At 40.0% G+C, this 24,469-nt stretch overlaps 1 protein-coding gene across 5 annotated transcripts in view; it reads left to right on the top strand.

The window, feature by feature from the left end:
* Window positions 1-24,469, top strand: part of bchs (WD repeat and FYVE domain containing 3 bchs) — a 404,566-nt gene that overhangs the window by 151,640 nt on the left and 228,457 nt on the right. For all 5 annotated transcript variants that reach the window (XM_076187465.1, XM_076187467.1, XM_076187468.1 and 2 more), the window contains exon 28: window positions 11,888-12,072. In XM_076187465.1, coding sequence (XP_076043580.1) covers window positions 11,888-12,072 — 185 coding nt within the window. The remainder of the gene's footprint in view (window positions 1-11,887; window positions 12,073-24,469) is intronic.

Raw genomic sequence — 24,469 nt, 5'->3', positions numbered from 1 at the left:
TGGGGTGGTGTGAGAAGTAAATTTTAGGGTAAAGAAAATGGAGAAAAGTGGGAGATAAGCCAGTTGTTGTTTGCTGATGACACTTAGCTTGAAGGAGGATCAGAGGAGGGATTAAAGAATTTAGTGGCAGGTTGGGAAGGTGTTTGGAAGAAGGAAGTTGAAGATAAATGTGGGGAAAAGTAAGGTGATGAGATGTACAAGGGGAGAGTATGGCAACAAATTGGAAGTGAATATTAAGGGAGAGTGGCTGGAGGAAGTGGATAGCTTTAGATACTTCTAGGTGAATGTGGTGGCATAGGGAGGAGTGGAGGTGGAATGTAGATTGAAAGCCAGTAAATGCCTTGGTGGATTAAAAAGTGTATAGACACTTGGGAATGGATGATAAGAGGAGATTGTTTGGGGTAGAAACATGGAACATAAGAGAGGAAGAGAGAAAGAGTTTAAATGTGTTTGAGATGAAATGTCTGAAGTATGGTAGGGGTTACTAGACTGGATAGAGTGAGAAACTAGGAGGTGAGGAGGAAAGTGGGGTTGTAAAAGGAGCTAGGAGATAGGGTTGATGTAATAATATTGGGAGGGTTTGGACACATGGAAAGAATGAATGAAGAAAGGTTAGTAAAACAAGTGTGGAAAGTGGAGGTGGATGGAGTGAACATGAGGGGGCAACCAAGGATGAAATAGATTGGTAAAGTAAAAGGGGTGTTGGGAAAGAGGGGGATGTCTGTTCAGGAAGGAAGGGAGAAGACAGAATATAGGGGTGGGTGGAGAATGGGTGTGTATGAATGATGTAATGCATGGAAGGGAATGGGTTGGCGATGGGGGTGAGGGAGTGTGTTTGAATGGTATTTTGATACAGCTCAAAGGGATTTCTTCATCTCTTTTTCTGCACGAGGGGACAGAGTTGGGGTTTGCTGATTAAATGAAGCAGCCTTGCTATGGATGTGCTGTGTCATGCTGCATTGCTTCTGACTTAGGGTAGTGGGCAAAATGCAGGGATGACCGGGCATCCAGGAGGAGCCAAGAAAAGAGGGAGGAAGATGTGAATGATAGTGGAGGACAAAATATCACGATAGGATGTAATGATAATGGAGGAGAAAATATCATGGTAGGATATAATGTCAGTGGAAGACAAAATATAATTTTAGGAAGGGATACCGGACAGAATGTCAATGAAGGCCAAAATATCATGATAGGATGTAATGACAGTGGAAGACAAAAGATCACGATGGGATGTAATTATAGTGGAGGAAAAAATATCACGGTAGGATATAATGTCACTGGAGGACAAAATATAACTAGGAAGGGATGCCGGACATAATGTCAATGAACAACGGGAGGCCGGCGTGAATCACGGTGACGTAGGGGAACAAAATGTACAAAAGAGATCGGATGACCATGATTGACCAGATGTCCGTGATGGGGGAAATTTTAATTTTGATGGGAGAAATGTTAATGAGGCATTGAATGTCAATGAAGGACCAAATAATAATATAGAGCAAGGTATAAATAAAAAACAAAATGATAATGTAAGACATGATATTGAAACTCAAAATGTGTCAAAAAGAAATAATCACGAGTTTCTTAAAACCATGTACTTTAATGCTCGTAGTATTAGGAACAAACTTCAAGAAATACAGGCGTATGTCAAAAGCGAAAATCTCGATATGATAGGAATAACTGAGACATGGTTAAATGGTACAGAGTTCGAAGCTGAATTTAATATTGCGGGATTTAAACCCTTTCATCAGGATAGAAACCACAAGAAAGGTGGGGGTGTTCTGTTGTACGTTAAAAACAATGTTCATGCTTGTGTTTTAGAGAAAGTGAAACAGGATGCATATGATAGTTTGTGGGTTGAGTTAACCCAAACAAATGGACAAAAAATGAATATAGGTGTAATATATAGGCCAAAGACATTATCATTAGTAGACGACAAACTGTTATTTCAAGAACTGTCTAGTTTCTGCAACCGGGATTTATTGATAATGGGTGATTTCAATTTAACTGATATTGATTGGATGACCCTTGAACATGGCCATATAGGTAGTCGCTTGATTGATTTTCTTGGTGACAATTACTTAATTCAGCATGTAAAAGAGCCCACAAGATATGGAAACTTACTCGATCTATTGATCACTAGCTGCGAAAGCATGGTAACTGATGTAGAAGTTGGTGAATCTGTTGCAAATAGCGATCACAACTTAGTTAGATTCAAACTCCTAAACAATTTTAGAATAGATACTTGTGTTTCTAAAATACCCGATTTCAGTAAAGCTCAGTTCATAGGACTACGTCAGGAGCTTCAGCTTACAGATTGGGAGGCAAAATTAAATGAAAGACCTGTAGATCAGATGTGGGAAATATTTCAAAATATGCTCACTAAGATGATTCAAACTTACATTCCTTTTAAGGACAGACGTCCCCCAAATCAGGCTCACCCAAAGTGGCTCGACAAAGAAACTGAAAAAAGTATTGCTAAAAAGAGACAGGCTTATAAGAAATATAAGTGCTCGGGTGCATCTAATGACTATGAAAGTTATGTATCAATACAGAGAGATTTAAAAAAGACAATAAGAAAAAGAAAACGACAATACGAAAGTAACATTGCTGATAAATCCAAAGAGAATCCCAAAGAATTCTATAGTTACATTAGAGATAAAAAGGTTGTTAGGAATCACATTGGTCCACTATTATCTGCTGACGGTCAACTTGAATATTCAAATGAAGGAATGTGTAATATCTTAAACAATTATTTTAGCTCGGTATTCGTAAACGAAACACCTCAAAGTGAATTCCAAACTGAAACCTGTGAAAAGTCTAGGGTAAACTTACTCACTACGGTAAATATAACAAAAGAAAAAATTAAAAGGTGTATAGATAAACTCAAAGTTAATAAAACACCAGGGCCTGATGGTTGGCATCCAAGAATCTTAAAGGAAATGAAAAATGAGATTGTTGTTCCATTAGAAATTATTTTCAAGAAATCCATCATATCTGGAGATGTCCCAAGAGAATGGAAGCTAGCTAACGTTACTCCCATATTCAAAAAAGGTGACAAAAAGAAGCCAAATAACTATAGGCCTATAAGTTTGACTTCAATTGTAGGAAAAATAATGGAAACTATCATCAGAGATGCTATCGAACATCATTTAGAAAGTAACTGTTTGATGCATGATAGCCAGCATGGTTTCAGATGGAAACGTTCTTGCGTGACTAACTTGAATTTTACAACACAGTTATCTCGAATTATGACAAAAGAAACAATATAGATTTAATATATCTAGACTTTGCAAAAGCTTTTGATACCGTCCCACACGAAAGACTACTTACTAAATTAGCTTTACACGGAATAAGTGGTAGCCTATTAGGTTGGACTAGTAATTGGTTGAATGGTCGAAAACAGAGTTGTTTTAAATGGAAAAACTTGTAGATGGAAAAATGTTACAAGTGGAGTTCCTCAGGGTTCCGTTCTTGGGCCACTTCTATTCATAGTACAGACGCTCCTCTACTTACGTTAATTCGTTTTACGTTTTTTCGATTTTATGTTTGAACTAACTGTAAAAAAAAAAAAAAAAAAAAAAAAAAAGTTTTTTTTCGTGAATTTTTTAGTTTAGCGCGCTCTCCGTAGTTCAAACGATACTTACGCATGACGCTGCGTCCATTGTTTACATGGCACAAACGACAGACTGAACGTGCCTTGCCTCCTCCTCCTCCCCCTCCTCCTCCACCATCTCAATTTATGTTGCTTGAATTTAATTTATTTGAAATTAATGTTACAGTAAACTCGCGCTTATCCGAACGCGTTTTAACCGAATAATCGCATTAACCGAACATTTTCTCAATACGGTAGCCATCGCTTCAACCGAACGTATTTGGATGTCAACCGAACATTCAAACACCCCGACGCCTGTTCCGCCACCCCCGCGCCACCCGCAAGCTTCACCAAGTGCTCACATGGTGGCAGCACACTCCATGTTTACACCTGATCGGCTGTTTATACTCTATAGAATATGTTTATGAACTATTAAAAGCATTTCCATGCGTATGTTAAGTTTAAAGATACGAATATTGCAGCCGACATTAATGCATAAAACTCTACGGGAATGAAACATACAAAGTAGGATTAACCGAACATTTTGGTTAATCGGACATTTCTAATCCCCCTTGGAGTTCGGATAAATGGAAGTTTACTGAATTTTACAATGTTATGTGTATAATTAATGATTTAGGGGTGTTTTATAAGATACGGTAATAGAATTTATGGATGTATAGTACAGTATGAACGGTCATACATTACTAGAACGTTCAGTAACAACTTGCGTTTATTTTCAACTTACGTTCGGCCGTTCGGAACGTAACTAAAACGTAAGTTGAGGAGCGTCTGTATATATAAATGATATAGACCGTGGACTAAAATCTACTGTTTCCAAATTTGCTGATGATACAAAACTGTGCGGAGTGGCAAATGATCACTCAAACCAATTAGATATTCAAGAAGATTTAGATAAATTACAGCAGTGGTCTGAAAAGTGGCTAATGAAATTCAACACAAGTAAATGCAAGGTAATGCACATAGGTAAAAATAACAGTAAGTACGATTACAAGTTATTTGGAAATTCGTTAGCAAAAGTGGATAGTGAAAAAGATCTCTGCGTAATTATCAGTAACGACCTCATATCATCCAAGCAGTGTATTTCAGGCTCTGAGAAGGCAAATAAGATTCTAGGACTCATTGCGCAATCTTTTGATTTCAAAAGTCCATCACTCGTTAACAAGCTATATAAATCGTTAGTTCGTCCACATTTGGAATATGGTGTTTCTGTATGGTCACCGAATCTCATTAAAGAGATTGACAGACTGGAAAAAATACAACGGCGAGCCACAAAACTGATTCCAAATATAAAAAATAAATCATACGAAAATCGACTAAAACATATGAATCTGTTTTCCCTAAAAAAGCGTAGACTCAGAGGTGACTTGATACAGGTCTTTAAAATTCTAAAGGGAATTGACAACATCAAAAGTGACCAAATTTTCACATTGAATGAGAATCAGACAAACAATGGTCTCAAACTGTCCGGAAATAGATTCAATTTGGAAGTAGGTAGAAACAACTTCGCCAACCGTGTAGTTAATGAATGGAATAAACTTCCTGCACAGGTAGTGCAATGTAGTTCAGTTAGAAGCTTTAAGAATCATTTAGATAAACACCTAAGCAAGATGCTGTAATGATTATAATTTATTTCATATTATTTGTTTTTGTTTTGTTATCATTTGTCTGTTTTGATTTTCATTTATTATTAGTTATATGTCAATACCCGTCTGGGGTATTGACCCCGTCTGGGGTATTGGCTGCTTGTTATTGTGGCAAAGTAGCATGCAGTTGATACTTTAGGGTCTATATGGGGTGCCCCTATGGACCAGAGCCACACATCATTTTGTCTATGATAGAGGAAATCTCTGTTCATAGAGAAATTATGACACTACCATGACTGTCCCACCGTTATGCTGTCCCCCAACCCCTTGTTGCTGTCCTGTACTATTTCTCTGAGTATTAATTTTCTGTGGTGGGGGAATTCCCTGTGGTGGGGGAAAAGAATACTGCCACCAAATATTTCCACTTGGATCGTAAGAGGCGAGAAGAAAGGGATGGGGAGTGGGACTAGGCATCCTTCTCCTTGTAGCCCCACAGGGGACATTCCTAAATGAAAAAATAAAGGCATAAGAGGGTCTGGGAGCTTTCGGACCAGCACCCTAATGTTTGGGTCTTTTAATGTGCGTGGATGTGGTATAGATGAGAGTAGAAGGGAAGAGATAGGTAGTATGTTTGTGAGAAGAAAGATGGATGTGTTGGCTTTGAGTGAAACCAAGTTGAAAGGGAAGGGTGAGTGTAAGTTTGGGAATGTAAGTGGGAGGTTATCAGGAGTGAAGAAAGGGCGAGGGAGGGAAGGGGTGGCTATTCTAGTAAGTGAAGAGATAGGTAAACGTGTAGTGGAGTGGAAGGAGGTTTCCTCAAGGATAATGTGGATGAAGGTGAAAGTGGGAAAGGAGATGTGGGTCTTTGTAAGTGCATATGGGCCTGGCAGTGAGAAGAGTGTAGAAGAAAGGGAGGCTTTTTGGATAGATTTAATGAGTGCATAGAGGATTTAGGGAGAAATATCAATGTAATAGTACTGGAAGACCTTAATGCTAGGATAGGGAATGGTCCAATTGAAGGAGTGGTTGGGAAATGTGGAGTTCCAGGAAAGAATCGTAGTGGAGAGTTGATGGTGGAAATGTGTCTAGAAAGAGAGTTGATGATAGCAAATACAGTGTTTCAGAAGAAAGTCAAGCATAAGTACACATGGGAGAGGGTGGTGGATGGAAGGGTGGTAGATAGAGCGTTAATGGATTATGTAGTGGTAAATAGGATTATGATAGGAAGAGTTAAGGATGTACATGTGCTAAGGGGAGAGGGTGGGGGAATATCAGATAATTTTTTGGTGGAAGGTAAGTTGAGTGGAGGATAGATGTAGAAAGAGGAAAGGGACAAAAGGTAGGGAGGTGCTTAGAGTGAACTCTTTAAATGAAAAGGAAAAGGAGAAGTACAAGAAGAAGCTGCAAATACAGTGTTTCGGAAGAAAGTCAAGCATAAGTACACATGGGAGAGGGTGGTGGATAGAAGGGTGGTAGAGTGTTAATGGATTATGTAGTGGTAAATAGGATTATGATAGGAAGAGTTAAGGATGTACATGTGCTAAGGGGAGAGGGTGGGGGAATATCAGATGATTTTTTGGTGGAAGGTAAGTTGAGAGTGGAGGATAGATGTAGAAAGAGGAAAGGGACAAAAGGTAGGGAGGTGCTTAGAGTAAACTCTTTAAATGAAAAGGAAAAGGAGAAGGAGTACAAGAAGCTGAAGGAGGAGTGGGAGGGAGTGAAGGATAGAGTAGAGCTAGGTGTGGAGGAGGAATGGGGATGGTTCAAGGAGAGAGTCACAAAGTGTGCAAGGATGGTGTGTGGAACAAGAAAGACAGGAGGAAATAGAAGGAAGGGTAGTGAATGGTGGGATGAGGAAACAAAGAAGGTTGTAGAAGAGAAGAAGCGAGCTTTCACAGATTGGTTACAAAATAGGATGAGGGAGTCATATGAGAAGTACAAAGAAAAGAGAAGTAAAGCAAAAGGTAAAGGAGGCAAAGAGGAGAGCAGATGTGAAGTTGGGTAAGAGTATGACAGAAAATTTTGACAGTAATAAAAAGATGTCTTGAAAGTAAATTAAGAGAGGAAGAGGAGGTGAATCAAGTAGAGAAGAAAAGGTAAAAGGTGCAGATGGAGAGATGATAATGGAAGAGAAGGAAGTAAGGGGAAGATGGGCAGAATATTTTAGGGAGTTGCTAAATGTGAAGGAGGATAGGGAGGGAAAGATAGCTGCAGTGGGAAATACTAAGAAAATGAGAGTGATGAGTGAAGAAAATGGAGGAGAAATAAGGAAGGATGAAGTGAAGGCAGTTGTTAAGATGATGAAAGCAGGTAAGGCACCTGGGCTGAATGGATGGCATGCAGAATGTTTAAAAAAAGGAGGTACAGTGATGGTGGGCTGGCTGGTGTGGTTATTTAATGTTTGCTAGAGAGAGGGTAGAGTGCCAGAGGACTGGAGGAGTGCCTGTATAGTTCCACTTTACAAGGGAAATGGGGACAAGTGTGAATGTAGTAGTTTCAGAGGGATTAGCTTAAGTGTAGTTGGGAAGGCTTATGGGAGGATCTTGATTGAGAGGATTAGGAGAGGAACAGAGGGAGTAATTGGTGAGGAACAGTGTGGATTTAGGATGGGTAGAGGTTGTGTAGATCAGATCTTTGTGGTAAGACAGATATGTGAGAAAGCTATAGGAAAGGAGAAGGATGTTTTTTGGGCTTTTATGGATCTGGAAAAGGCTTATGATAGGGTAGACAGAAAGGCACTGTGGGAGGTTATGCAGATATACGGGATAGGAGGAAAGCTTCTAGGAGCTGTCAAGAGTTTTTATGAGAGTAGTAGAGCTTGTGTCAGGATTAGAAATGAAGAGAGTGAGTGGTTCGAGGTAAAGGTGGGACTTCGTCAAGGATGCGTTATGTCGCACTGGCTGTTCAACTTATACACGGATGGGGTAGTGCGAGAGGTAAATGCAAGGGTAGTGGGTCAGGGATTGTAGATGGTTAAATAAAATGGAGAAAAGTGGGAGGTGAGCCAGCTGTTGGTTGCAGACGACACTGTGCTTGTGGCAGGATCGGAGGAGGGATTGAGGAAGTTGGTGACAGAGTTTGGAAGAGTATGTGATAGAAGAAAGCTAAAGTTAAATGTGGGTAAATGTAAGGTGATGAGATGTACAAGGGCAGTAGACTGGAAGTGAGCATTAAGGGAGAGCGACTGGAGGAAGTGGATAGTTTTAGATACTTGGGTGCAAATGTGGCAGGAAAAGGTGGAGTGAAGGTGGAGGTAGAATGTAGATTGAGAGAAGCGAGTAAATGCCTTGGTGGATTAAAGAGTGTAATGAGAAATAGACATTTGGGAATGAATGCTAAGAGGAGACTGTATGAATGAGTGATTGTGCCAACAGCACTGTATGGGGCAGAAACATGGAACATAAGAGAAGAAGAGAGAAGGAGTTTGAATGTGTTTGAGATGAGGTGTCTGAGAAGTATGATGGGGGTTACTAGGCTAGATAGAGTGAGAAATGAGGAGGTGAGGAGAAGAACGGGGGTGGAAAGGGAGTTGGGAGATAGGGTTGATGAAAGAGTATTAGGATGGTTTGGACACATGGAAAGAATGAGTAAAGAAAGACTAGTAAAAGAGGTGTGGAAGGCAGATGTGGAGGGAGTGAACATGAGGGGACGTCCTAGGATGAGGTGGATGGATGGGGTGAAGGGGGCTTTGGGGAAGAGGGTGATGTCTGTTGAGGAAGGACGGGAGAGGACAGAAGACAGAGGTGAATGGAGAATGGTTGTACAGTATATGGATGATGATGTGATTGCATGAGGTGGAATGGTTTGGGGGATGGAGGGTGAGGTAGTATGTGTGAGCAAAAGTTGACGCAGCCCGAAGGGATTTCTCCCCGTCTTCTCCTTTTATGCATGGGGGGACGGAGAGGGGGGGTCGCCAATTTAATGAAGCGGCCTTGCTGTGGATGTGCTGAGTCTTGCGACACTGCTTCTGACCCAGGGCAGTGGATAAGGTGCAGGGATGACCCGTCATCCAGGAGGTGCTAAGATAAGAGGGAGGGTGGAGGGGTGTGGAGTGTATTCAGGGATGGAATGGGTGGGAATGATTTTATGCCTTTTTGTTTTTGGCTACCTCCCTTGTAAGGGGAAAAAGCCTTGGTATATGTATTTACCTAGTTGTATTTTGTATTTTGCGGGAAGGGGAGCTATGCTTGTGTTGTCCCGCCATTGTATCTCTCAGTGTCTAGTTTGCTTTTAAACTCGTGAATGGTTTTTGCGCTTACTATTTCATTATCCAGTTTGTTCCAAATGTCTAAAACTCTATGTGGAAAACTGTTTTTCTTCAGTTCTCTTCTATAGCTATGTTTTCTTAATTTCCTTCCATGTCCTGTATGTATGTATATGTCAGTTCATTATTATTTACTATTTACCCGTTTGTTTATTATCTAACTATACCTATGCATTTATTTATGTATTTTATTTGTTATTTACATTATAGTTTTTATTTATTAATCTATTATTATGATTTTTTTTTGCATCTGACCTAGATATGGACCAAAAGGTCTCCTGTCGGCATGCTCCGCCTTTGTAATCCTTTGTAGAATAGATGGGTAAAACACCTGGAAGACAACAATATAATAAACCCAAGACAATTTGGGTTCAGACAAGGAAGGTCATGCACCACAAACTGTTTCTACTCAAGATTAATAGACATAGTGCAAGAAAGGAATGGATGGGCTGACTGTGCCTTCCTGGACTTACAAAAAGCTTTTGACAAAGTACCACACAAAAAATTATTAAAGAAACTCGAATGTATAGGAGGGATACAAGGGAACCTACTAAAAATGGATGGAGGACTTCCTGATTGGTAGAAAGATGAGAGTAGTGCTCAGAGAAAAATATTCAGATTGGAAAGAGGTGATCAGTGGAGTACTACAAGGATCTGTACTAGCTCCAATAGTGTTCGCTATTTATGTGAATGACATGGATGAGGATGTGAAATGTTACATGAGCTTCTTTGTTGACAATGCCAAACTGTTAATGAAAGTAAAAACTGAAGAGGATTGCAAATCACTGCAGGAAGACCTGAATAAAGTATGGAACTGGAGTCAAAAATGGGAGGTGGACTTCAATATTAACCCCTTCCATACGGTGACGCACACGTAGGCGTCATGGACTTATATCTCAGTGGCAGCAGCCAATGCCAGCCGTACGACGTGTCGTAATAATACTCGCATCATAAAATATAGTCACCTCTTATATCGATCGTTCTCTCTTCACCCGTGAATTTTGATAACCATAGAAAATGCGATTACAAAAGAATTAGAAAGAATGTCATTATGGAGGGGCGACTACAATAAATATAATCAAGACGCCGATATGGCAGCCTCGCGAATACACTCGCTCCCCATGACGCCTACGTGTGCGGCACCGTATGGAAGGGGTTAAGAAGTGTAGCATAATGGAGTTTGGAAAAAGCAAAAACAGAATATCAGGACAATATAAAATTGGAACCAAGGAGGTAAAGGAGATATCCAAAAAAAAAATATTTGAGTGTAATTATCTCAAACAACTTGTACTATGAGAAACAGATAATCAAAATTGTTGGAGAATCCTACAACTTGCTAAGATCAATAAAAGTGGCATTTACATATTTGGACGAAGAAATGATGAAAAAATATTGGTCACACTGATAAGGCCTAGACTAGAATATACGGCAACATTGTGGTCACCCAGTACCAAAAAGAATATAAAGAAAATAGAAAGAATCCAGAGAGCAGTAACAAAAATGGCAACTGCACTTGCAAACTTGTCATATGAGGAGAGATTGGCTAAACTAGATTTACCGACTGGAGCAAAGAAAAGAGAGAGGTGACCTACTGACAATCTACAGAATCATGAAAGGCACAGAAATACTTGATAGAGAGGACTTGTTAAACTGGGACAGGAAAAGCACAAGAGGACATGGAGAGAAAATAAAAAAAACAGCTACAGAAGAGATCTGAAGAAAAACAGTTTTCCACATAGAGTGGTAGACACTTGGAACAAACTGGACAAGGAAATAGTGTGCGCAAAAAGTATTCATGAGTTTAAAAGCAAACTAGACACTGTGAGATACAAAGGCAGGACACCACGAGCATAGCTCCCCTTCCCGCAAAATACAACTAGGTAAATACACATGAAGAAAAATTATTTTGAAGTCAAATGAGGGCCATACAGATAACATGACATGACATGATAAATCTAAATACAGAAAGAAAAAGACAACCTGAAATAAAACATATCTCTGAAATAACATAATTTTTTTTTCTTTTTTCTTTTATCTTTTTTTTTTTTTGTCAGAATCTCCCTCTTTACTTGTAAGAAGAGCAATTTCTTGAGAGAGTATCATCTAATTATTCTTGCAGAAGGTATTGGAGCCTTGTAATAGTGCTGGTCACAATTTTTTTGCCTTATAAATAAAGGGTTAACATTGTAATGTTTGTTCATGAGAAAATTTCTGTAAACAATAGATAGTCACCTATTAATAGAAGATTTTGACAGTGAATTGTTGTATATATCATTATTTTATTATTATTTTGTTTATTATTTTTTATGCAGAATACTGTATTATGAGTTAGAACCATGGAGTCATTCGAAAGTCATTGTAGATATTTGAGCACTAATTTAATTTGAATGTCAAAGTTAATGTGAAATACTTTTGTCTCTAATGTAGCCCAAGTTGAAATGGAAAGGAGTGGAAGTTATCAGATGTTGGCCTTGTTACTGAAGAAGAAGCGCCATCTACTGAACTCTCATATCCTTCACCTTTGTATCGGCTTAGTGGGTGCAGGTGAAGTGAGGGAATCATCAGCTATCCCCAACACACCAGCGTTTAAGGATCTCCTTGGTGATCTAGAGGCAAGTTTGTTTTGCTGTTATTAAGGGTGGTTCTTTGCATGGGAAGTGGTGAAGTCCAGATTTTGCATTGTTGGAGCTGGAATGAGTGATACCCAAAGAACAATGTAATATTTCTTCCTTGAGTGGTTTATGGGACAGTTGTTGCCAATTACCTATGAACCATGGGCCCCTGCAAGAGAGACTTGGGGCAACAGACTGATGGATGATTAATGGCAACAGATTAATTGATGGGGTATTGACTACATGTTATTGTGGCAAAGTAGCATGCAGTTGATACTTTAGGGTCTATATGGGGCACCCCTATGGACCAGAGCTACACATAATTTTGTCTGTGATAGAGGAAAACTCTGTTCATAGAGAAATGATGACACTTTTATACTACGACTATCCCTCTGTTATGCTGTCCCCCAACCCCTTGTTACTGTTCTGTACCATTTCTCTGAATATTCATTTCCTTTTTTTGCCTACCATGTGGTGGGGGAAGAAAATGCTACCACCAAGTCTTTCCACTTTAGTCGTAAAAGGCGACAAAAAATGGGATGGGGGATGGGATTAGGAGTCATGCTTCCTGTAGCCCCAAAAAGGGGACATTCCTAAAAAAAAAGTAAAGGCATAAGAGGGTCTGGAAGTTTTCCAACCAGTATCCTAAGGTTTGGGTCTTTTAATGTGTGTGGATGTGGTACAGATGAGAGTAAAAGGGAAGAGATAGGCAGTATGTTTGTGAGAAGAAAGATGGATGTGCTGGCTTTGAGTGAAATTAAAATGAAGGAAAGGGCAACTGTGAGTTTGGGAGTGTAGCTGGGAAGTACTCAGGAGTGAAGAGGGGACGAGGGAGAGAAGGGGTGCTGATACCATTAAGTGAAGAGATAAGTAAGCTGGTAGTGGAGTGGAAGGAGGTTTCATCAAGGTTGATGTGGATGAAGGTGAAGCTGGGAAGGGAGATGTGGGTTTTTGTAAGTGTGTATGGGCCTGGTAGTGAGAAGAGTGTAGAGGAAAGGGAGGCTTTTTGGATAGAGGGACTAGAGAGAAATGCCAATGTAGTTGTACTGGGAGACCTTAATGCTAGGGTAGGAAATGAACCAATGATTGGGAAGTATGGAGTTCCAGGTAAAATTTCTAGTGGAGAATTGATGGTGGAGATGTGTCTTTAAAGAGAGTTGATGATAGCAAATACAGTGTTTAGGAAGAAAGTCAAGCATAAGTACACATGGGAGAGGGTGGTGGATGGAAGGGTGGAAGATAGAGCATTAATGGACTATATAGTGGTGACCAGGAGTATGGTAGGAAGAGTTAAGGATGTACACATTCTAAGGGGAGAGAGTGGAGGAATATCAGATCATTTTCTGGTGGAAGTTAAATTGAGAGTGGAGAATAGGTGGAGAAAGGAAAGGGGCAGAAGGTAGGGAGGTACTTAGAGTGAACTGCTTAAATGAAAAAAAAAAAGGAGAATGAGTATAAGAAGAAACTGAAAGAGGAGTGGGAGGGAGTAAAGGATAGAGTAGAACTAGGAGTGGAAGAGGAATGGGGATGGTTCAAGGAGGGAGTCATAAGGTGCGCAAAGATGGTTTGTTGAACAAGGAGGGCGGGAGGCAATAGAAGGAAGGTTAGTGAGTGGTGGGATGAAGAAGCAAAGAAAGGTGTAGAAGAGAAGAAGCAGGCATTCATAGATTGGCTACAAGTTAGAACGAGGGAATCATATGAGAGGTACAAAGTAAAGAGAAGGGAAGTTAAGCATAAAATAAAGGAAGCAAAGTGGAGAGCAGATGTGAAATGGGGTAAGAGTATGACAGAAAATTTTGAAAGTAATAAAGATGTTTTGGAATGAAATTAAAAGAGAAAGAAGAGGCGAATCAAGTAGAGAAGAAAAGGTAAAAGGTGCAGATGGAGAGATGATAATGGAAGAGAAGGCAGTGAGAGGAAGATAGGCAGAGTAATTTAAGGAGTTGCTAAATGTGAAGGAGGATAGGGAGGGAAAGGTAGTTGCAGTGGGAAATGCTAAGAAAATGTGAATGATGAGTGAGGAAAATGGAGGAGAAATAGGGAAGGATGAAGTGAAAGCAGCTGTTAACCACTACCATATGGTGACGCCTACATAGGCGTCATGAGGAGCAAGTGGGTACGCGAGGATGCTGACGTTGGCGTCTTGATTATATTTATTGTAGTCATACCTGCGTGACTCCCATACTCTGTAAACTGGCTTCATCATATTTTCTATGGTTATCAAAATTCACAGGTGAATGAGAACGAGCGATAGAGCAGTGACTTTATTTTTTTATAATGCGAGTATTATGATGCAACATCGCACGTCTGGCAGCTAATGCTGCCAGACGTGGGATGTGGCCCGTATTGAAGAGGTTAAGATGATGAGAGCAGGTAAGGCACCTGGGTTGGATGGATGCCATGCAGAATGTCTAAAGAAAGGAGGTACATTTATGGTGGACTGGCTGGTGAGGTTATTTAATGTTTGTTTAAGAGAGGGTAGAGTGCCGGAAGACTGGAGGAGTGCCTGTATAGTTCCGCTTTACAAGGGAAAGGTGTGAGTGTAGTAGTTTCAGAGGGATCAGCTTGTTGAGTGTAGTTGGGAAGGCTTATGGGAGGATCTTGATTGAGAGGATTATGAGAGGAACAGAGGGAGTAATTGGTTAGGAACAGTGTGGGTTTAGGACAGGTAGAAGTTGTGTAGATCAGATTTTTGTGGTAAGACAGATATGTGAGGAAGCTATAGGAAAAGATAAAGATGTTTTTTGGGCTTTTTATGGATCTGGAAAAGGCTTACAACAAGGTAGACAGAAAGGCACTGTGGGAGGTACTGCAGATATATGGGATAGGAGGAAAGTTGTTAAGAGCAATCAAGAGTTTTTATGAGAGTAGTAGAGCTTGTGTTAGGATTAGAAATGGAGAGAGTGAATGGTTTGAGGTAAAGGTGGGACTTTGTCAGGGATGTGTTATGTCGCCCAGGCTGTTCAATCTTTACATGGATGGGGTGGTGCAAGAGGTGAATGCAAGGGTAGTGGGTCAGGTGTTGGAGATGATTAAAGAAAATGAAGAAAAGTGGGAGGTGAGCCAGCTGTTGTTTGCTGATGACACTGTGCTTGTAGCAGGATCAGAGGAGGGATTGAGGAAGGTGTGTGAAAGAAGGAAGCTGAAGATAAATGTGGGTAAAAGTAAGGTGATGAGATGTACAAGGGGAGAGAGTGACAACAGACTGGAAGTGAGCATTAAGGGTGAAAGACTGGAGGAAGTGGATAGTTTTAGATACTTGGGTGCGAATGTGGCAGGAAAGGGAGAGTGGGGGCGGAGGTAGAATGTAGATTGAGAGAAGCGAGTAAATGCCTTGGTGGATTAAAAAGTGTAATGAGAATTAGACATCTGGGAATGGATGCTAAGAGGAGGTTATATGAAGGAGTGATTGTGCCAACAGCACTGTATGGGGCAGAAACATGGAACATGAGAGAGGAAGAGAGAAGGAATTTCAATATGTTTGAGATGCAATGTCTGAGAAGTATGATGGGGGATACTAGGCTGGATAGAGTGAGAAATGAGGAGGTGAGGAGGAGAACAGGGGTGGAAAGGGAGCTGGGAGATAGGGTTGAGAAAAGAGTATTAGGATGGTTTGGACACATGGAAAGAATGAGTGAAGAAAGATTAGTAAATGAAGTGTGGAAAGCAGAGGTGAAAGGAGTGAATATGAGGGGGCGTCCTAGGATGAGATGGATGGATGGGGTAAAAGTGTAACCGATAAATAGGTTGTTTGGCGGAGGACGGCGCTTCTATTCAGGGCGTGGGAGCACCGCTGCCGCCAGTGTAACCGTTAAATAGGTTTGTTGGTTACGTAAGGAGGACTTAATGCGGGCGAGATAAACTCCAAACCGGGAGTTTTCTATTTATTAACAATGAAGATCTGGTTAAACTACAAATGGGCCCTATGGACTAAATACTTGTACAATAAGTGCCAGGCCTTGACCTAGGGCACAATAGGCTGGCAGCCTCTCGGTCTGCCTAACCTGGCGTCTGTCAGGTAGGCTCTTCACCTACCCCCAGCTCTGACTACGTGACATGGGTGTTAAAGGTTAAATAGGGGGTTAGTGGATGGTTGTAAGTAAAGGCGTTAGTCTCGCTATTCTATGCCTTGGGGTCAGTTTTATATATGAGGGTTAGTCCTATAGTTGGTGGATGTTGTTAAGTATATTATATTTATATTAGTTTATGTGTAATATAATAGGGCAGTTTATAATAAAGGAATCTAATAGTTTAGTCTGGTGACATTCGGTATCTATATCTTGTTTGTCTTCAAATGTGCTGCGTTAGATGTATGTTGTGGGAAATGCAAGGTAAGCAAGAGGGGGAGTCTCGCTATGTTGCAAGCATGTGGATCACGTGCAATGTGGGTGATGGTTAGTAATGGTTACATTGCCTCCCTGACCTTTTGAGGTACGTCCTCGTACCTTGGGTTAAGGTCGTGACAATGGGGTTTGCATACATAATTGTAGAAAAAAATAAGATATGATAATTTGTTTAGTTGCTAGTGAGGGATATTGATTCATAAAATTGGTTTGAGTGAGTAAAAGAAGGGGGATTTTTACGTATGTTATCATATCATGAATGTGTTCAATAAGGCTACGTAAATTTTTCACACTTGTTTATTCTCTTTTCAATGAGAATGAATTTTCACTTTTCACTTGTGTTCTTTCTCTGTTCAATGAGAATTTTTGATGATCTCTTTTCTCTGAGATATTTTTTGGAATGTACACTTTCACTACAGTCATAGCTTTACTGAAGACATGACATCCTAAGTGGTTAGTTTGTTTTTAATTAATATGTTAGTTTGTGTAGAGCTAAATTTTCATATATATATATAGGTAAATATTTATACATTGCATAGAGATGTATACAAAGTTGCTAGTATTGAGAATGGTTATTGGTTAAAATTTTCATGGGAAATGATTTTTTCTGTTGATCTTATTATCGCGCTTATACATATTTATATTTATTTAAGGCAGTTAATTTTTGAAAAATTCTAATGTATGTATGGTATGAAATGCTTATTCATCTTCTTTGAGTGGGGGCTTTTGAGTGTATTATTCCGGGGCTTCACGGTCGGAAGGAAGTGAAGAAGTACTTTTATAGATAGTGAGAAAAGTTTTTATAAGTAAATGATCGTGAGGACCTAACCTATTGAATCGCATGACGTCCTGCGTCCGAAGGAGGAATAATTACTGTAAATTCATAGTTTAAGTGTTAGTTATGTTCATCTTGGGATTTGTCGTTGTATATTGGTTTATCCTAATTTACTAGGTTTTGGGTGACTGCCTGGGAGATTTCTTTGCGGTGGCATTTTGATATTTTGAATCCACGTTAAAATTGACAAATTATTTCGTAAGTTAAAAATTACACTAGTGGATGTTTTGTTATTGAATTATTGAGTTTTGCCTATCGTGGTCTTTGATATTCCATAATTGTAATTAATAGATAGTTCTACTTGGGCTATTTTACATCTTAAGAGTTTTAATTAAAGTGATTATTTTGTGTCTTTGATACGTGGGTTATTCATATGCATCTATGGGTTTATGAAATACAAAAAAATACAAAAGAATAATGGGGTACTTAAGGTAGGTCTGTGCTGAATTCTAGGAGCACTGGTCTGCACTGTTGGTGGATGTGACACTGTCGTTGGTTGTGTTGATTCCTCGGTGGTTTTGAGAAATTGCTTTGCAAGCAGTTCTCTGTGAGCCAAGGGTGGCGGTGGGTGGAGGGTGAGGTTGGGTGGTTGGGGTGGGTAAGCGAGAATGCTGACCCGATGTGAAGAGCAGGTATCAGGTCGGGGCCTAACCGATGCGAGGCTCCTGGTCTGGGTGGTCATGGAGGGGGTTGGAGGTGGGTTAGGCTGGTCTGGGCCTAACCGCTGCGAATTCCAGGGTCTGGCTGGTCATGGAGGGGGTGGTGGAGGTTGGTTAGGCGGGTCTGGGCCTAACCGCTGCAAATTCCCTGGTCTGGCTGGTCATGAAGGGGTGGGGGTGGAGGAGGATTCTTGTCCGGCTCCTGAATTATAAAAAAAGGGGGAATTAGTGAGAGTCTATGGTTTATACTCACGGTGATTGGTGACGGTAGTTGTGGATGGCGGATGAGATTGTCTCTCGGATGTGTCTCGTCGGCCTGGGTCCACTGCGTCTTGACTGAAGTCGTGATGTGTCGATCTAGGAGTTGGTGCGCTGGATCTCTGCTGAATGGATGCGTCCGGTCTCGGCTTGGGTTTGCTGATTGAAGGGATAGAGGGGTGATGGTTAGTAATGCTTACCGAGTGAGGTGCTGAGCTTGCAGATATTGCGTTGTTCTCGGGTGAGGACGGTAGGGGTGAGGTGGAGTATCTTCTTTCAGAGACTGGATCTTGTGGTAGCTGAATGGAATCTTGTGGTTTGATTGAAGTTCGATCTCTTGGTTGGGAGTCTTGTTTGAAATTGGATTGGAATCTTGATAAGGTGCTGTGTAGAGTTGACAGGTTCTTCTATTCTGACAGAGGTCTCTCTGTAGACATCTGTCGTATGATTGGTAGCGTACTGCCACCAGGTGGTTTAAAATCGAATGCCTTCGATTTCACCACCGATTCTAAGATTGGTGCAACTGTAGACCAAAGCTGCGATTTTAGAATTCAGACTGTCGTCTAGAAGGGAGTGGTTGGTGGAGGGGTAGTGTGTAGACGTGTCGCTTGCTTGGAAAGCTTGCTGACGAAGTGATGAGCTTGGTTTTTGATGCGGTTGATGAGAAGTTGAAGACAGGCGATGTCTGCTTCGTAGATAATGATCTTGTTCTTCTGAATTGCTGGCGTGTATGTTGCTTGGAGCTGAATAGAATCTAGTGGTTTGATTCCTTTATTCTGGGAGCTTGAGAAGTCGAAGATAGACGATTTCTTCTTTGTTGACAGTGGTCTGCTCCTTCTGAATGGTAGGCGTGGCTTGAATGGCTGAAGATTTTATTCGGCCTTCTGTGGTAGGCGCGAGTGTAACCAGTGTTTCTTGGTATAAGATAGGCTTGTCTCTTCAGAGTTTGGAATGAGAATACCGCTCGCCAGTTGGATTGGTTGTGTAACCTTGGTTGTATGGCTGAGGATGGCGTTTCTATTCAGAGCGTGGGAGCACCGCTGCCGCCAGTGTAACTGTTAAATAGGTTGTTTGGTGGAGGACGGCGCTTCTATTCAGGGCGTGGGAGCACCGCTGCTGCCAGTGTAACCGTTAAATAGGTTTGTTGGTTACGTAAGGAGGACTTAATGCGGGCGAGATATACTCCAAAATGGGAGTTTTCTATTTATTAACAATGAAGATCTGGTTAAACTACAAATGGGCCCTATGGGCTAAATACTCATACAATAAGTGCCAGGCCTTGACCTAGGGCACAATAGGCTGGCAGCCTCTCGGTCTGCCTAACCTGGCGTCTGTCAGGTAGGCTCTTCACCTACCCCCAGCTTTGACTACGTGACATGGGTGTTAAAGGTTAAATAGGGGGTTAGTGGATGGTTGTAAGTAAAGGCGTTAGTCTCGCTATTCTATGCCTTGGGGTCAGTTTTATATATGAGGGTTAGTCCTATAGTTGGTGGATGTTGTTAAGTATATTATATTTATATTAGTTTATGTGTAATATAATAGGGCAGTTTATAATAAAGGAATCTAATAGTTTAGTCTGGTGACATTCGGTATCTATATCTTGTTTGTCTTCAAATGTGCTGCGTTAGATGTATGTTGTGGGAAATGCAAGGTAAGCAAGAGGGGGAGTCTCGCTATGTTGCAAGCATGTGGATCAAGTGCGTGGTGGGTGATGGTTAGTAATGGTTACAAAAGGGGCATTACAAAAGAGAGGAATGTCTGGAGGAAGGACAGGAGAGGACAGAAGATAGGGGTGAATGGAGAATGGTTGTGTATGGATGCAGTGATGCAAGAGGGGGAGTGTGTGTGGGATGGTGGGTGAGGAAGTATGTATGAGAAAAAATTTGACGCAGCCTGAAGGGATTTCTCCCCATCTCCTTTTCTGCATGGGGGGACGGAGGTGGGGGGTCGCCGAATTTATGAAGCGACGTTGCTGTGGATGTGCTGTGTCTTGCAACACTGCTTCTGACCCAGGGCGGTGGACAGGATGCAGGGATGACCCGTCATCCAGGAGGTGCCAACATGGGAGGGATGGAGGAGGGTGGAGGGGAGTGGAATATACAGTATAGGAAATGATCCATGGTGCGAGGCTATGACGACATCCTGCAGCGGAAGACTAAGCGATGTTGCAAGCTTGAAAGTCAACCGGGCCGTGGGATCGCCGATTGTACCCAGTCCATCAGGGAGCAAGGACGGAAGAACATGGTTATGATTGTTCATATGGGAAGTAACGATGTAGGTAGGGTGAGATCAGAGGAGATTGTTCGGAATTACAAGGTCCTCCTTCAGGAGATGAAGGAACGTGGGAGCCGTCACGTAGTCTGTGGGATCCTCCCGAGGATCTACGCAGGCTCGTGAACAGTAGAGCCATAGGGATCAATGATAGGATATCGCAGTTGTGCACACAATTGGGATACCACTTTCTTGATCCTTGGTATCTCTTTTCTAGGCGCCATGACCTTTATGCTTCTGATGGGATCCACCTTACCCGCAGAGGCAAAGATGTTCTTACAAACCTCATTGTGGGAGTTTGTAATGAATTAGCTCTTTTTTTAGGGTAGAAGCCCAAAGGGAAGGGGAAATAGAATGTACTTGGGAAAACAGTGTAGAGTATAGCATTAATGTAGAACAATGTGCCAGTATAGGACAAAATATAATTTTAGGATATAATGTCGCTAGAGGACGAAATGTCACATTAGGATGTAATGTCATAGGACAAAATGTCGCAATGGGATGTAATGACAGTGGAGGACAAAAGATCCTGATGGGAAGTAATGATAGTGGAGGACAAAATATCACGATAGGATGTAATGATAATGGAGGAGAAAATATCATGGTAGGATATAATGTCAGTGGAGGACAAAATATAATTTTAGGAAGGGATACCGGACAGAATGTCAATGAAGGCCAAAATATCATGATAGGATGTAATGACAGTGGAAGACAAAAGATCACAATGGGATGTAATTATAGTGGAGGGAAAAATATCACGGTAGGATATAATGTCACTGGAGGACAAAATATAATTTTAGGAAGGGATGCCGGACATAATGTCAATGAACGACGGGAGGCCGGTATGAATCACGGTGACGTAGGGGAACAAAATGTACAAAAGAGATCGGATGACCGTGATTGACCAGATGTCCGTGATGGGGGAAATATTAATTTTGATGGGAGAAATGTTAATGAGGCATTGAATGTCAATAAAGGACCAAATAATAATATAGAGCAAGGTATAAATAAAAAACAAAATGATAATGTAAGACATGATATTAAAACTCAAAATGTGTCAAAAAGAAATAATCACGAGTTTCTGAAAACCATGTACTTTAATGCTCGTAGTATTAGGAACAAATTTCAAGAAATACAGGCGTATGTCAAAAGCGAAAATCTCGATATGACAGGAATAACTGAGACATGGATAAATGGTACAGAGTTCGAAGCTGAATTTAATATTGCGGGATTTAAACCCTTTCATCAGGATAGAAACCACAAGAAAGGTGGGGGTGTTCTGTTGTACGTTAAAAACAATGTTCATGCTTGTGTTTTAGAGAAAGTGAAACAGGATGCATATGATAGTTTGTGGGTTGAGTTAACCCAAACAAATGGACAAAAAATGAATATAGGTGTAATATATAGGCCAAAGACATTATCATTAGCAGACGACAAACTGTTATTTCAAGAACTGTCTAGTTTCTGCAACCGGGATTTATTGATAATGGGTGATTTCAATTTAACTGACATTGATTGGATGACCCTTGAACATGGCTATAAAGGTAGTTGCTTGATTGATTTTCTTGGTGACAATTACTTAATTCAGCATGTAAAAGAGCCCACAAGATATGGAAACTTACTCGATCTATTGATCACTAGCTGCGAAAGCATGGTAACTGATGTAGAAGTTGGTGAATCTGTTGCAAATAGCAATCACAACTTAGTTAGATTCAAACTCCTAAACAATTTTAGAATAGATACTTGTGTTTCTAAAATACCCGATTTCAGTAAAGCTCAGTTCATAGGACTACATCAGGAGCTTCAGCTTACAGATTGGGAGGCAAAATTAAACGAAAGACCTGTAGATCAGATGTGGGAAATATTTCAAAATATGCTCACTAAGATGATTCAAACTTACATTACTTTTAAGGACAGACGTCCCCCAAATCAGGCTCGCCCAAAGTGGCTCGACAAAGAAACTGAAAAAAGTATTGCCAAAAAGAGACAGGCTTATAAGAAATATAAGTGCTCGGGTGCATCTAATGACTATGAAAGTTATGTATCAATACAGAGAGATTTAAAAAAGACAATAAGAAAAAGAAAACGACAATACGAAAGTAACATTGCTGATAAATCCAAAGAGAATCCCAAAGAATTCTATAGTTACATTAGAGATAAAAAGGTTGTTAGGAATCACATTGGTCCATTATTATCTGCTGACAGTCAACTTGAATATTCAAATGAAGGAATGTGTAATATCTTAAACAATTATTTTAGCTCGGTATTCGTAAACGAAACACCTCAAAGTGAATTCCAAACTGAAACCTGTGAAAAGTCTAGGGTAAACTTACTACGGTAAATATAACAAGAAAAAATTAAAAGGTGTATAGATAAACTCAAAGTTAATAAAACACTAGGGCCTGACGGTTGGCATCCAAGAATCTTAAAGGAAATGAAAAATGAGATTGTTGTTCCATTAGAAATTATTTTCAAGAAATCCATCATATCCGGAGATGTCCCAAGAGAATGGAAGCTAGCTAACGTTACTCCCATATTCAAAAAAGGTGACAAAAAGAAGCCAAATAACTATAGGCCTATAAGTTTGACTTCAATTGTAGGAAAAATAATGGAAACTATCATCAGAGATGCTATCGAACATCATTTAGAAAGTAACCGTATGATAAATGATAGCCAGCATGGTTTCAGATGGAAACATTCTTGCGTGACTAACTTACTCGAATTCTACAACACAGTTATCTCGAATTATGACAAAAGAAACAATATAGATTTAATATATCTAGACTTTGCAAAAGCTTTTGATACCGTCCCACACGAAAGACTACTTACTAAATTAGCTTTACACGGAATAAGTGGTAGCCTATTAGGTTGGACTAGTAATTGGTTGAATGGTCGAAAACAGAGTTGTTTTAAATGGAAAAACTTGTAGATGGAAAAATGTTACAAGTGGAGTTCCTCAGGGTTCCGTTCTTGGACCACTTCTATTCATAGTATATATAAATGATATAGACCATGGACTAAAATCTACTGTTTCCAAATTTGCTGATGATACAAAACTGTGCAGAGGGGCAAATGATCACTCAAACCAATTAGATATTCAAGAAGATTTAGATAAATTACAGCAGTGGTCTGAAAAGTGGCTAATGAAATTTAACAAGTAAATGCAAGGTAATGCACATAGGTAAAAATAACAGTAAGTACGATTACAAGTTATTTGGAAATTCGTTAACAAAAGTGGATAGTGAGAAAGATCTCGGCGAAATTATCAGTAACGACCTCAAATCATCCAAGCAGTGTATTTCAGCCTCTGAGAAAGCAAATTTTGATTTCAAAAGTCCATCACACATTAACAAGCTATATAAATCGTTAGTTCGTCCACATTTGGAATATGCTGTTTCCGTATGGTCACCGAATCTCATTAAAGACATTGACAGACTGGAAAAAGTACAATGGCGAGCCACAAAACTGATTCCAAATATCAAAAATAACATACGAAAATCGACTAAAACATATGAATCTGTTTTCCCTAAAAAAGCGTAGACTCAGAGGTGACTTGATACAGGTCTTTAAGATTCTAAAGGGAATTGACAACATCAAAAGTGACCAAATTTTCACATTGAATGAGAATCAGACAAGAAACAATGGTCTCAAACTGTCCGGAAATAGATTCAATTTGGAAGTAGGTAGAAACAACTTTGCCAACCATGTAGTTAATGAATGGAATAAACTTCCTGCACAGGTAGTACAATGTAGTTCAGTTCAAAGCTTTAAGAATCATTTAGATAAACACCTAAGCAAGATGCTGTAATGATTATAATTTATTTTATATAATTTGTATTTGTTTTGTTATCATTTGTCTGTCTGATTTTCATTTATATTAGTTATATGTCAATTTATTATTATTTACTATTTACCTGTTTGTTTATTATGTAACTATACCTATGCATTTATTTATGTATTTTATTTGTTATTTACATTATTATAGTTTTTATTTATTATTTTATTATTATTATGATTTTTTTTTTGCATCC

Source organism: Oratosquilla oratoria, chromosome 6 (assembly GCF_046742065.1).
Source record: "Oratosquilla oratoria isolate Oo_2021 chromosome 6, ASM4674206v1, whole genome shotgun sequence".
Classification (NCBI taxonomy): Eukaryota; Metazoa; Arthropoda; class Malacostraca; order Stomatopoda; family Squillidae; genus Oratosquilla; species Oratosquilla oratoria.
This window is presented reverse-complemented; position numbering and strand designations above follow the sequence as displayed.